This window comes from Trichomycterus rosablanca, chromosome 20 (genome assembly GCF_030014385.1).
Source record: "Trichomycterus rosablanca isolate fTriRos1 chromosome 20, fTriRos1.hap1, whole genome shotgun sequence".
NCBI lineage: Eukaryota > Metazoa > Chordata > Actinopteri > Siluriformes > Trichomycteridae > Trichomycterus > Trichomycterus rosablanca.
The window spans coordinates 2,715,001-2,729,572 of record NC_086007.1 but is presented as its reverse complement, the minus strand read 5'-3'; the positions used below and the strand labels follow the sequence as shown (position 1 = coordinate 2,729,572).

Sequence of the window (14,572 nt, the reverse complement as noted above, 5' to 3'; positions counted from 1 at the left end):
GGCTGATCTATATAGTGTGTATATATACTTACACTCTTTGCAGGCGGCTTCATCGCTGCTGTCTGCGCAGTCCATCTTCCCATCGCAGAGCACCGACTGAGGCAAACACGTTCCATCTCCACACCGGATCTGGTTCTTATCACAACCTCCACACACACACGCACACACACACACACAGAGAACATGTTCTTAATCGTATTTAGAACCCACTCATGGGACGTTATTTGGGTGGGCACACATGGGTTTTATTAAACTAAACTTCGTCCCTTTCACTTTTTAAACAGCTACTACTGTACTCAGGACTCACTGGTGCTTCACATCAATCCCGTTCCAGCACTAGCTCACAGCACAATGTGATCTGTGTACGTAAAGGCACTTACTGCAGTCCCGTTCATCACTGTTGTCTCCGCAGTCGTTCATCTGGTCACACACCACGTACTGGGCCTTACAAATGCCGTTATCACACACAAAGTGATCGTCCTCACATTCTACAAAAGACGACACACACACACACACACACACACATGAATTTAGACATGATAGTGAAGTGTCTACACTAGAATATAAAAAAATTACTATTTAGACTTTCAAGTTGGAGTCTTAGGGTGGCACGGTGGGTAGCACTGTCTCCTCACAGCAAGAAGGTCCTGGGTTCGATCCCCAGGCAGACTTTCTGTGTGGAGTCTTCGTGGGTTTCCTCCGGGAGCTCCGGTTTCCTCCCACAGTCCAAAAACATGCAGTCAGGTTAATTGAAGACACTGAATTGCCCTATAAGTGAATGGGTGTGTGTATGAGAGTGTGTGTCTGCCCTGCGATGGACTGGCGCCCCATCCAGGGTGTTACTGTGTGCCTTGTGCCCATTGAAAAGCAACCATCAAATTTTGCAAGGCCTTGCTTTGGGCACCTGGGCTCAGTCATGCAGGGACAGGAAATATAACATTTGACTTTATGACTTTATGCAATTTATGTATCAACTAAGGGGGGATGCGCAAACTTTTGGCTATCTAGGGTATTGTTTACGCTTTTAAGAAGGTCTTGCTTCCTGTCCCAGATTTGTGTTTTTCTATTAATGGCTCTATGACTTGTTTCCAATTCTTACTTTTAGGTTTTGTTCTGTGAAATATGTATACCATACTGACAGACCTCACAAAGATATGTTCTATTGATCCTCGAGAAGCAACTGAAACAGCGAATTGAAATTGTTTTACATGGGTATCGGCTGCTGCCACTCCCTCGGCGTTCTATTAAAAACGTGGGTGCTCGAGCGGGCAACTGCTATCGAGCGCCGATGTAATTTCAGCTCCGCCTGTCTGACACTTACTGCATTTCTTCTCGTCGCTCATGTCTCCACAATCGTTCCAGCCGTCGCACTGCAGAGTTTTAGCGATGCAGAGCCCCGAATTACAGGTGAACTGACCCGGACACGCTGCGAACACAAAAACAGAGAAGCACAGTTTGGATGGTGGTAGCTGCTGACATGTATTATGGTGTAATAAAGTGGTTGACCGATATTGTAGCTGCCCGAATTTTTTTTTTTTTTTTCTTTTGCACCCAATTCAGTGGCCACATTACAGGGGCGGGGTCTCACATGCGCAGTATCGCATGCAGAGAGCAACACACTGCCATCCGTGATCAGCTGCCCCCCGTGCAGGTACCTCGACCGGCCAGCAGAGGCCGCACTCACACCAGCGATGAGAAAACCCTCTTTTAGCCACTGTCTTTACACCCGATGCCCTTCCTGATGCCACAGACTGAAATGACCACCGAATAGAGTTGCTTTATGTATAATTGTCGTTTTCAGACACCCTAATTCATTAATTTTTATTTATTTGTTTGTTTAATTTTATTCACAACCAGTCAAAAAAAAATTGCCCGTGGAAAAACTTGGCCCGTGTCCCAAACCGTGAAAAACTTTGGCCATGTCCCAAACCGTGACAAACTTGGACCATGTTCCAAACCAGGAAGAACTTGGGCTGTGCCCTAAATGTGCCTTAGTCAAAAGTATTAAGACTAATGCATTGTACCCATGTACTGACATGCGGGTACATGGGTAGAATGCATTACTCTTAATACTTTTGACTAAGGAATATGAGGTTTGGAACACAGCTGGACATTTCTGAACATGTAGACAAGCTGTTAAAGTCCGTTTCACAATTTTATGGAACTTGATTCATTGATGCTTTAAGTGATGCAGGCAACAACAACAACAATGCATCTCTGTAGAATCTGGTCCCACTGTGGTTTACAGACGTAACGTAAAGCCTCCACAAGGGGGCACTCGTGTACAAGTTTATGCAATTATTATTATTATTCTCTGCGACACATTTTTTCGGCTGCTTTACTCTATAGTTACGTTTGTGCTATCTGCTTTGTTTAAATATTAGTTGTGACAGGTGCATACGGGTCGACCACAGGAGTGTTAACGCTCAGATGCAGTTTAATGAATGAAAATCTTGAATAATGCAGAAATAAAAAATAAAGCATGAAGATGGAGCAGAAAGATAAAAAGGTGTTTACGGTTCAGTGGGTCGTAGGCGCTGTACTGAGCTTTAAATCCTTTATCTGTGTACGAACTGTCCGAGTGGAAGCGGATCACCATGGTGTTGTTGCTGCTGGATAGAGCCAGCATCGTCCTTTCACCGCAATACCTTACACACACACACAATGAACTATACATCACATCTGTTTTATATACTGTCTAATGTTAGAGGTTTGCATATATGCATAGATTAACAAGGCTTCGCTATTAATTGTCCTCAAATAGTGCTGACTATATTGATTGATCAATCAAGCCAATGATTGGCTTGTCTGTGGGTTGGTTTTTCAGAGGACATTCCTCAGGATTGCTGCAATTACGACCTCTACAGGCTGATCAATGAGACTGGGTATAAAGGGGATCAGTGTGATACAGATCTCCATATGCACCCACCTCGTGTGGGTACAAAGAAGCGCCCGGCTCCGTGCACATATCAGAGGAGGCGTGTGATGGTTGTGGTTCTCCAAAACACGAATCAGGTAATTAGATATGACTAGATTAGGAGAAAATAGGGGGGGTAGTGTATACACCAATCAGGCATAACAATATGACCACCCTCCTAATATTGTGTTGGTCCCCCTTTTGCTGCCAAAACAGCCCTGTAACTCTAATACTCTGTGTATTCTGACACCTTTCTATCAGAACCAGCATGAAGTTCTTCAGCAATCTGAGCTACAGTAGCTCATCTGTTGGATCGGACCACACGGGCATCAATGAGCCTTGGCCGCCCATGACCCTGTCGCCAGCTTTACCACAGTTCCTTTCTTGGAGCACTTTTGATAGATACTGACCACTGCAGACCGGGAACACCCCACAAGAGCTGCAGTTTTGGAGATGCTCTGACCCAGTCGTCTAGCCATCACAATTTGGCCCTCAAATCCTCACGCTTGATCATTTTTCCTGCTTCTAACATCGACTTTGAGGATAAAATGTTCACCTGCTGCCTAATATTTCCCCCCCACTAACAGGTGCCGTGATGAAGAGATAATCAGTGTTATTCACTTCACCTGTCAGTGGTCATAATGTTATGCCTGGTCAGTGTGTATAGTATAAATCTAGTGCACATGACCTAGTGCCACATAATCACGTTCTAACAGTGCTGTTATATGTTAAAGCTAATCATTGATTTTTATGTAACAGTAACGGCCCCCCTCAGCTTCGTCAAACTGTTTAATTATTAATAAAGACAGGATTCGATTGGACTGGACAGAACAACTCGTTCGTCTTTCAGCCTGTAGTTAACTCAGAGTAAAAAAAAGAGTCTGACGTTAATTGGGGTGGAACGTTTACAGAATAACATCTACAAATCACAAGAAATCATTTAGTCTTTCATTAATTATGATACATAAACAGGAAGGTCTTACTTGGTGTTGTTGATCTGAACGTAGTCCTTGTTGCAGGTCTGGATGCTCATGCCGGGCTCCTTCACCCGGAACATGACGAACTTTACCCGGACTTTCATACCTGGCGGGGCCTGATCACAGTACAGAAAAAACTCATCATGTCTGATTGTACTTAATCATCATTAGAGAATCTCAAAAAGCTAAGATAGATTTTGAGATATGGGAAAAAAAGGTGCAAACTAGTGTTGCTAGGTAGTCGCTAGGGTATTTCAGGCGGTTGATGGAGTTTTCCTGGGTGCTTGCTAAGATGTTACTAGCTGGTTGCTATGCTATCTCTAATGGGTGATAAGGTGTTGCTAGGTTGTTGCTATGGTATAAGTTAATAAGTTAGGGTTTGTATGTAGAGGACTAACTGTATATCAAAATTAGGACACTTAATGTAGAAACAAGGGTGAATTTGATGAAATGCTACCTTTTGCATGTCAAATGCACAAATCTAGTCCATTCAGGATACAGAAAAATAACATACAATGATATTAAGACCCAAATTATGCACCAAAAATGTCAGTGATGGGAAGTGTTAATTACATTGATGGTCCAGGTACAGTCCAAGTTAGGTGGGTAGAAGCTCGGGTAGTGTGGGGAGCTGAAGGTTCCGTTCAGGCTGGTCAGAACCCCTCCGCAGGTCTCAGCTTAACAGACACACAGAGAGAGATTAGAATCAGGTTAGTTTTATGTTATATTGGTCGACTGATAAACTGGTTCAAACCCCCATCGCCAGGTTGCCACTGCTGGGCTATGAGCAAAACCCCCTAACCTTCAATTGCTTGCACTGTATTTGGCCACAATTGTAAGTCGCTTCCGTGTACCAGTAGTTAGCCCATTCTAACGGCATTATACAGTCGAAAGCACCTACAATGGGCACGCAGGCATCAGAACTGGACATTGGAGCAATGGAAGAAGGTCAACTGGGTTAACGAATCCGTTTTCTTCAGGATCCTGTGGACAGTGGCGCACATGTGGTGCATGTGTGCATCATTTACCCGTTGAACAGCTGGCACCAAGAAGTCAAAGGTCCTGTCCCGTGGCGTCTCGATGGGTCAGAGCTGGTCCGACAGCATATTAGATGTAAATCAATTGTGTACAGTTACACTAGTCTGGCACATGGCACAAACACTATTATTCAATTATATTATTTATTAACATTCTAGTCTGCTGTTGGCTCTCACATGTTCGAGTTTGACAGTCTCGGTTGATGCCAAGTGTTTAAGCTTCTCTCATATATTTTATATACGTATATTATATATTATATATAATTTTAAATATTTTTGTCTTAATTTCTTCTAAAAGCTAATGAAAAGCAGTAAGTTGTTGTTTTTATTACCTGTAACGATGGGGATGGCGCTGTACTGTGTCGTGAATCCCGGCTTCTGAGCCACACTGTCGGTGATGAGGTTGACGAGCATGAGGTTGTTAGATGAAACCACTTCCAGAGGATTAGTCGGAGGCCGGTGACCACAATTCCTGTCAATACCATCAAAATCTCACATTTTTCCCTCTTTTAAAGCACATTGTACATATATATTTGCACATTACATATATAACGTACACCGATCAGCCATAACATTAAAACCACCTCTCACTGTCCATTTTATCAGCCCCACTTACCATATAGAAGCACTCTGTAGTTCTACAATTACTGACTGTAGTCCATCTGTTTCTCTACATGCATAACCCCTTTCATGCTGTTCTTCAATGGTCAGGACCCCCACAGGACCCCCACAGAGCAGGTATTATTTGGGTGGTGGATTATTCTCAGCACTTCAGTGACACTGACATGGTGGTGGTGTGTTAGTGTGTGTTGTGCTGGTATGAGTGGATCAGACACAGCAGCACTGATGGAGTTTTAAAATACCGTGTCCACTCTCTGTCCACTCTATTAGACACTCCTACCTAGTCGGTCCACCTTGTAGATGTAAAGTCAGAGACGATCGCTCATCTATTGGTGCTGTTTGAGTCGGTCATCTTCAAGACCTTCATCAGTGGTCACAGGACGCTGCCCACGGTGCGCTGTTGGCTGGATATTTTAGGTTGGTGGACTATTCTCAGTCCAGCAGTGACAGTGAGGTGTTTAAAAACTCCAGCAGCGCTGCTGTGTCTGATCCACTCATACCAGCACAACACACACTAACACACCACCACCATGTCAGTGTCACTGCAGTGCTGAGAATGATCCACCACCTAAATAATACCTGCTCTGTGGTGGTCCTGTGGGGGTCCTGACCATTGAAGAACAGAGTGAAAGGGGGTAACAAAGCATGCAGAGAAACAGATGGACTACAGTCAGTAATTGTAGAACTACAAAGTGCTTCTATATGGTAAGTGGAGCTGATAAAATGGACAGTGAGTGTAGAAACAAGGAGGTGGTTTTAATATTATGGCTGATCAGTGTATATATATGACATTGGTTGATGATCTGTCTCCTGCTTACCTTAAATTTTTACTGTACATAAATAAATACAGCACATGCTCACCAGTAACGATGCACGACGTCCCCAAAACTGTATAATTATCACCAGTCTGTACTGGTTGCCAATTTACAATACACAATATAAAGCTGTATTGTTTAATGCATCTTTACCACACACACCGTGAGAACGATGAAACGTTCTTATGAAGAATAATGATGTCATTACACGCCACACCGCCGAACTTAATTTCTACTGAAAAGCTCCCAGCGTGCAGCGTGCTGCCTCAGCGCCGGTTAGATTTACAGTCGGAGCGGCACCGTTCTGCAGTCCGTGTTGGCACCGCAGCATTAATACGTACGGAGGGAGTAAAAGAAAAGGTTCATCCATTATACTCGGCTGCTGGTGGGCAGAGGGCAAGTGCGGGTGGCAGGAAGCGGATGGATTTGTGAAGTGGGGTCTCGCTAGCCAAACCACTTTAACTGGATATTACAAGTAAAAGGGAACTGGATATGACTTCTGACTGTAAACAATAACATTTTTATACCTGCTTAAAAGGGCAGGAGAGGAAAATAAAAATAGACATGCGTGTTGTGGCACAGGGGTGTCCAAGCTTTTGTTGTTGGGGGGCTTTTGAGGAAGGCAGACCCACCGAAACCCTGACCAGGATATAGCAGTGGTAAAACATGATAATGAAATTAAATGATTTCAATTACAAATGTATCAGTTAAGCAGAATAGTAATGTCCAGTTATATAGATTATATAGCTTGTAATCAGCACTGGTGGACTGGCGTGCTTTATCTGCACCACCCGAGCACCTTTTGGGCTTTTTCTTTTTTAGCTGAAACTTGGCATCACACTCTACGCCCATTATTCCCCCCGTCCTCAGTGTGGCACCTCTAGCTCATTCATTATGTCTGTCCGAAATCAAGCGCTGAGGATCTAAGATCTACTCACTGTGTGATGGCGTGAGCGGCGTCGGTCATGAGAGAATCGTAGATGAAGACGTAAACGCTGGAGCACGCGTCCTCTAAAAAGAAATCGGTGAACTTGACCAGGACGGCCGTGCCCTTGGGGCCGCGGATCTGCCACTGGCAGCGGGTCTGAGCCGGGTACTTGGCTGGGTAACCGGGAGAGGTGAACGTCTTCACCTGGGCATCCGCCGTTAACTGGTAGATACACTCCTCTGAGGGAGGAGAAGACATGAAGCGCGTTATTAAAAGCATCCAAAAATATTCGCACTTACTTCATTACATTTACATTTTCGGTATTTAGCAGACGCTCTAAATAATCTGAATTATGAGTTTGACGTCTTATTAGAGGCAGCTGATCAGGTAGGTAATAGGCAGCAAGGCACCTCACTAGATCTTTACAGCATATACGAAGAGTGGTCCTAAAGTTTTGGCTCATTTACACAGTAAATAAAGGTGTGAAGCTTCAGACGTGTGCTGTGTGTCCTTGGCTCGGATGCTAAAATAAATAACATCACCGTGTCTCGGGCTTTGTGCATCCATGCAAAGAAAAGCTGGAGGAAGGAAACAGGGCGGCCATTTTTCAGTGAGTGGCAGGAAAGAAGCTGCCAAGCCGGGTGGAAAATTGCAGAGCTGCAGTGACTGAAATAGAACAGGTTTAACTCACGAGCTCCGGGGGTCCGGGCCATCCGGGGGTCCGTATCTGTACACAGAGAAACACAGAGATATCAGACACACAGTGTGAAACGTTGTTTCAGTTCCCCGTGTGTTCCAAAAACCTTCCAAAATGCTGCAGCACCTCCCATAGTTCACCTCACCCTGTGGTGCTGGTGTAAGTGTATGACAATAGTCTCTGGTGCAGATACGAGTGTATGACGATAGTCTGTGGTACTTATACGAGTGTACTGAGGTAGTCTGTGGTGCTGGTACAAATTTCTCGTGATACTGTTATTGTGTGGTGCTGGTACAAGTGTATCATGACCGTGTCAGTGTGTGGTTCTGGTACAACTGTATCACAATAATGTGTGGTGCTAGTATGAGTGTATCATGGTAGTGTGTGGTGCTGGTACGAGTGTATTGTGGTAGTGTGTGAGGTGCTGGTACAAGAGTATCACAGTAGTCAGTGGTGCTGGTACGAGTGTATTACTGTAGTCCGTGGTGCTGGTACGAGTGTATTGTGGTAGTGTGTGTGGTGCTGTTACGAGAGTATCACAGTAGTCAGTGGTGCTGGTACGAGTGTGTCATGGTAGTCCGTGGTGCTGGTACGAGTGTGTCATGGTAGTCCGTGGTGCTGGTATGATTGTACTGTGATAGTCTGTAGTGCCGGTACAAATGTATCAAGGTAGTGTGTGTTCAGGTGCTGGTATGACTGTATCAGAACAGTGTGTGGTGCTGGTACAAGTGTATTAAAGTAGTCTGTGCTGCTAGTACGAGTGTATCATGGTAGTCCATGGTGCTGGTACGGGTGTATCACGGTGGTGTTAGTCCTTGGTGCTGGAAGTCTGTGGTGCTGGTGTATCTTGGTAGTATTAGTGTGTGGTGCTGGTACGACTGTATCTTGGTAGTATTAGTGTGTGGTGCTGGTACGACTGTATCTTGGTAGTATTAGTGTGTGGTGCTGGTACGACTGTATCTTGGTAGTATTAGTGTGTGGTGCTGGTACGACTGTATCTTGGTAGTATTAGTGTGTGGTGCTGGTACGAGTGTATTACGGTAGTCCATGGTGTTAATATAAGTGTATCGCTGTAGTTGGTACTGGTACGACTGTAGCTGGAAACTTCTCATCAGCTGAAACGTTCCTCCGTGTTTCTCTCAGTTAGGAACAAACCTGCAGTAATTCAGCTCACTGACCTTTCCGTTAGCCACCATAATGGACGTTTGTTATTTAGAAAAGCAGCCCGGTCGACAGCTCAATCACGCGTTCATCATATTCTCATTAAGCAGCAGTATTAGATTTGCACCGTCTGCGTGTTCCGGAGGTTTTAAGGTCAAAACCCGACCTCTGTTTAATAACAATAATAATACATTTACTTTAACAGCACCTTTATTTTCCTGTTAAATGAATCAGTGAGTTGTTGCGAGCGCTACAGGTAAACACGGCTCGTTATTACACTGGGATGTGAAAAGGTCGTCACTCTTTCTCCACTCGCTCTAGTCACTACAAATTTGTTTCTCTACATAATTAAAATTAATTTATTTTAGATTTATATTTACGTTTATCCTTCACTGTTCTAATAAATCCTGAAGGAGCTGAGAGAGTTTCTAAAAGTCAGAAAAGAGTCATACAGTAATTTTAGAGTGACTGCTGGTACAAGTGTATTGTGGTAGTCCGTGGTGCTGGTATGAGTGTATCATGGTAGTGTTAGTCTGTGGTGCTGGTACGATTGTTTCACAGTGGTTCGTGGTGCTAGTATAAGTGTATTGCAGTACTGTTTGGCACTGGTACGAGTGTACCACGGTACTGCATTGTGCTGGTATGAGTGTATCACAATAGTCCATGGTGATAGTATGAGTGTATCGTGGTGGTCAGTGGTGATAGTATGACTGTATCATGGTAGTCAGTGGTGATAGTATGACTGTATCATAGTAGTCTGTGGTGATGGTATGACTGTATCATTGTAGTCAGTGGTGATGGTATGACTGTATCATGGTAGTCTGTGGTGATAGTATGACTATCATGGTAGTCAGTGGTGATAGTATGACTGTATCATGGTAGTCTGTGGTGATGGTATGACTATCATTGTAGTCAGTGGTGATAGTATGACTATCATGGTAGTCTGTGGTGATAGTATGACTGTATCATGATAGTCAGTGGTGATAGTATGACTGTATCATGGTAGTCAGTGGTGATAGTATGACTATCATGGTAGTCTGTGGTGATAGTATGACTGTATCATGGTAGTCAGTGGTGATAGTATGACTGTATCATGGTAGTCTATGGTGATAGTATGACTGTATCATGGTAGTCAGTGGTGATAGTATGACTGTATCATGGTAGTCAGTGGTGATGGTATGACTATCATTGTAGTCAGTGGTGATAGTATGACTGTATCATGGTAGTCTGTGGTGATAGTATGACTGTATCATGATAGTCAGTGGTGATAGTATGACTGTATCATGGTAGTCTGTGGTGATAGTATGACTGTATCATGATAGTCAGTGGTGATAGTATGACTGTATCATGGTAGTCAGTGGTGATAGTATGACTGTATCATGGTAGTCTGTGGTGATGGTATGACTGTATCATTGTAGTCAGTGGTGATCGTATGACTGTATCATGGTAGTCTGTGGTGATAGTATGACTGTATCATGATAGTCAGTGGTGATAGTATGACTGTATCATGGTAATCAGTGGTGATAGTATGACTGTATCATGGTAGTCTGTGGTGATAGTATGACTGTATCATGGTAGTCTGTGGTGATGGTATGACTATCATTGTAGTCAGTGGTAATAGTATGACTGTATCATGGTAGTCTGTGGTGATAGTATGACTGTATCCTGAAGAAAATGCAAGTGCGATTGGAGCTCAACACAGTCCAAATACATTTGGTCATGCATTTTGTGATGTCCGAATACATTTGGTCATGTAGTTTGTGGGGGTGTGAATACTTTAGCTCAGGCAGTTGTCTGTGTGCAGTCGTTGCTGCAGAACATGGTGCAGCAAGTCCAAGAGGTGTTACCTGAGGCGGTGATGTTGGTGATGGTGAAGCTCTGCATGCTACGTTTGCCCTCCTGGCGGATTCCCTTGCGCAGGGCGTCCAGCACTCGGACCTCTGACAGCTTGGGCATCAAATCCAAGTCCTTCGGAGGAAGATCAAAGCGCGTCCAGTAGTAGGCGATCACACCGTCGCTGTGAGGGTTCAGAGTTTTAGTGCGGATCAGTTCAATACGCCGAGCTCCACCAATCCAGTAACGAATAAACTCAGTAAACTCAGTAAATCCCCATGATCCCCCGTCTCTGTGTGCTGCGCCTTCGATCAGCCAGCAGAGGTCGTAACTGCATTAATTTTAGGGCATCCAACACGACGGACGAGCCAATCAGACTGCTGGGAGCAGAGCTGAGATTCGAACCTGAGGTATCAGGTTGGGGTGTAAGAGCCAAATTCTTTATTGAGCGTTACCCCCTTTATCGGGCCAATTGTGGCTCATTTCTTTCTCTCTCTCGTATCTGATCCTACCCCGACCCTTGATCTAGGAGGATTGCAGTCGCTTCTTTTCACCTGGCAGGGGCGGGGTCTAACAAAGCGCAATTTTATATACAGAAAGCGTGATCATCCGCCCCTCGGGGCAGACGCCTCAACTGGTCAGCAGGGGTCATAATAGCCTCTTTGTCCCTCCCTCTACAGACACACAGCCAATCGTTGTTCGTGTAGGCGCCCAGACTGTCGGGGTGTTAGAGCCAATCTTTGAAGAATTCTTTATAGAGCGTTACCCCTTTTTTCCTCTTTTTTGGGCCAATAGGGGCTCATTTCTCTCTCTCTCGTATCTGCTCCTACCCCGACCCTTGAACTAGGAGGATTGCAGCCACTTCTTTTCACCTGGCAGGGGCGGGGTCTAACAAAGCACAATTTTATATACAGAAAGCGTGAAGTGATCATCCGCCCCTCTGTGCAGACGCCTCAACCGGTCAGCAGGGGTCTTAAAATCCCTTTTGTCCCTCCCACTACAGACACACAGCCAATCGTTGTCCGTGTAGGCGCCCAGACTGCCGGGAGCAGAGCTGAGATTCGAACCTGAGGTATCAGGTTGGGGTGAAAGAGCCAAACTTTGAAGAACTGATCAATTCTTTATTAAGTGTTACCCTCTTTTATCCTTTTTTTGGGCAATAGGGACTCATTTCTTTCTCTCTCTCTCTCGTTTCTGCTCCTACCCCGACCCTTGATCTAGGAGGATTGCAGCCGCTTCTTTTCACCTGGCAAGGGCGGGGTCTATATATAGAAAGCGTGATTATCTGCCCCTTGGTGCAGACGCCTCAACCGGTCTGCAGGGGTCTTTAAATCCCTTTTGTCCCTCCCTCTACAGACACACAGCCAATCGTGCGTCTGTGCAGGCACCCGGTCGAGCGACAGCGCAGGAGCAGCGTTCCGGGTCGGCTCAAGATCCAGCCGTAGCGTTTATGTGAATTAAATCAGGAGTTTTAGGATCATCAGTCAGCCTGACTCGTTACCTGAAGGCGGAGACGACGGACTTGTTGTAGTACTTGGAGAGGAACGCGTCTCTGGAGAACGTCTGATTTAGCTGAAAACAAAAAGAGAAAAGCACACCATCGATTTGTGGATCACGGCGAGCATAATTCCATCAAATACATCAGCGGCGGATGAGTTCGGACTCCTAAAAGCACTTTATTCGGCCTTTTCCCGATGATGTAGGGGGCCGGTAAAGCTCGGGCCTGAATTAAATCAGGAGAAAAATGCACACAGGACAATGCAGCCGGGAGAGATTTGCTGAAGCTAGCACTTCCACCCGCGCGCTAACCCAGGATTTATCGTGATGGCTTTCTTTCAGTAATAAAGCGATTAGCGGGAGGAGGGGCCGCGGCTTCAAAACAAGATGCATCATCTAGAATCACAAAATCTATAGCGCCGTGTCTACGGGCGCCCGTTCTGATCCGCTCAATTTTATCAAGCGCCGCTCAAGATTTATCCAGGACTGACTGGACGCGGTGCAGCTCAAGTGGGCGCAGTAACTCAGCGGTTAAGATACTGGAGTTGTAATCATAAGGCTGCTGGTTCAAGCCCCAACATCAAGTTTCCACTGTTCCATGAGCGGATTGTACTCAGTGATAACTGCAAGTCGACTGGATACAAGCGTCCGCTTATTGTCATACTGGTACTTAATGAAACTAAACAACGGTCCTCCAGGACCACGATGCAACACAGAACACAAGCGTAAACAATTAAACACACACAGTGTAATAAATACAAGGGACATTTTCATACTTAATCACAAGGCGAGTTCATATGGGGCTCAGTTTCGCGCATGGAGAGTCACGCACCGATCTCCATTATCCCCCGTCTCTTTGTGCTGCACCTTCGATCAGCCAGCAGAGGTCGCTGCTGCATCAATTTTAGGGCACCCAACACGACGGACGAGCCAATTGTTGTCCGTGTAGGCGCCCAGACTGCCGGGAGCAGAGCTGAGATTCGAACCTGAGGTATCAGGTTGGGGTGTTAGAGCCAAACTTTGAAGAATTGCTCAATTCTTTATTGAGCATTAACCCCCTTTTTTTGAGGGCCCCAATTGGGGCTCATTTCTTTCTCTCTCTCTCGTATCTGATCCTACCCCGACCCTTAAACTAGGAAGATTTGCAACCGCTTCTTTTCACCTGGCAGGGGCGGGGTCTAACAAAGCGCAGTTTTATATACAGAAAGCGTGAAGTCATCATCCACCCCTCGGTGCAGACGCCTCAACCGGTCAGCAGGGGTCATAATAGCCTCTTTGTCCCTCCCTCTATAGACACACAGCCAATCGTTGTCCGTGTAGGCGCCCAGACTGTCGGGATCAGAGTTGAGATTCGAACCTGAGGTATCAGGTTGGGGTGTTAGAGCCAAACTTTGAACTTTGTTTTGAGTTCTGTTTTTATTTGTGTCAACCTTTAGTAGGATTTCATTCCAACATGGTGTACATAGATTTGGGGAAAGGGTGAAGAGAGGTGTAAACGTCCCCCACAAACTTTGTGCGGCCAGAAGCGCTACGTGCCAAAAGCCACCTGAAATTACCGGTTTCTAAGTGGTCAGACCGGAAATCTCATTCAAATCAGAATTTAAACGAATCCTAATAATACTAGATTGTGTGACTGACTAACTGACTGGTTCGAATCATTTATTCGAGCAGCACAGAGAACATGCAAAAGTTTATGAGTTCCATTTTCTTTTGCTCCGGTGCACGTCCAGCATGTTAACGCTACTGTAGCGTTTCATTTTAAAAGAGCTGCACAAACACAATTTCACGCTTCAGGTTTATCATGTTACTACTTGCTTAAAGGCCATAACACACACACACACACACACACACACACACACATACACATACAGTGTATCACAAAAGTGAGTACACCCCTCACATTTCTGCAAATATTTTATTATATCTTTTCATGGGACAACACTATAGACATGAAACTTGGATATAATTTAGAGTAGTCAGTGTACAACTTGTATAGCAGTGTAGATTTACTGTCTTCTGAAAATAACTCAACACACAGCCATTAATGTCTAAACGGCTGGCAACATAAGTGAGTACACCCCACAGTGAA

General features: G+C 45.0%; 1 protein-coding gene across 1 annotated transcript in view; it reads right to left on the bottom strand.

Annotated features, from left to right (window-relative positions):
• st14 (ST14 transmembrane serine protease matriptase) overlaps nt 1–14,572 on the bottom strand; it is a 46,003-nt gene that overhangs the window by 14,628 nt on the left and 16,803 nt on the right. The window contains exons 4-14 of the mRNA XM_063016611.1: nt 12,488–12,558; nt 11,001–11,170; nt 7,987–8,022; nt 7,306–7,534; nt 5,264–5,403; nt 4,468–4,571; nt 3,901–4,010; nt 2,518–2,648; nt 1,322–1,426; nt 381–488; nt 33–146 (exon numbers count right to left, since the gene is read on the bottom strand). Coding sequence (XP_062872681.1) covers nt 33–146; nt 381–488; nt 1,322–1,426; nt 2,518–2,648; nt 3,901–4,010; nt 4,468–4,571; nt 5,264–5,403; nt 7,306–7,534; nt 7,987–8,022; nt 11,001–11,170; nt 12,488–12,558 — 1,318 coding nt within the window. The remainder of the gene's footprint in view (nt 1–32; nt 147–380; nt 489–1,321; nt 1,427–2,517; nt 2,649–3,900; nt 4,011–4,467; nt 4,572–5,263; nt 5,404–7,305; nt 7,535–7,986; nt 8,023–11,000; nt 11,171–12,487; nt 12,559–14,572) is intronic.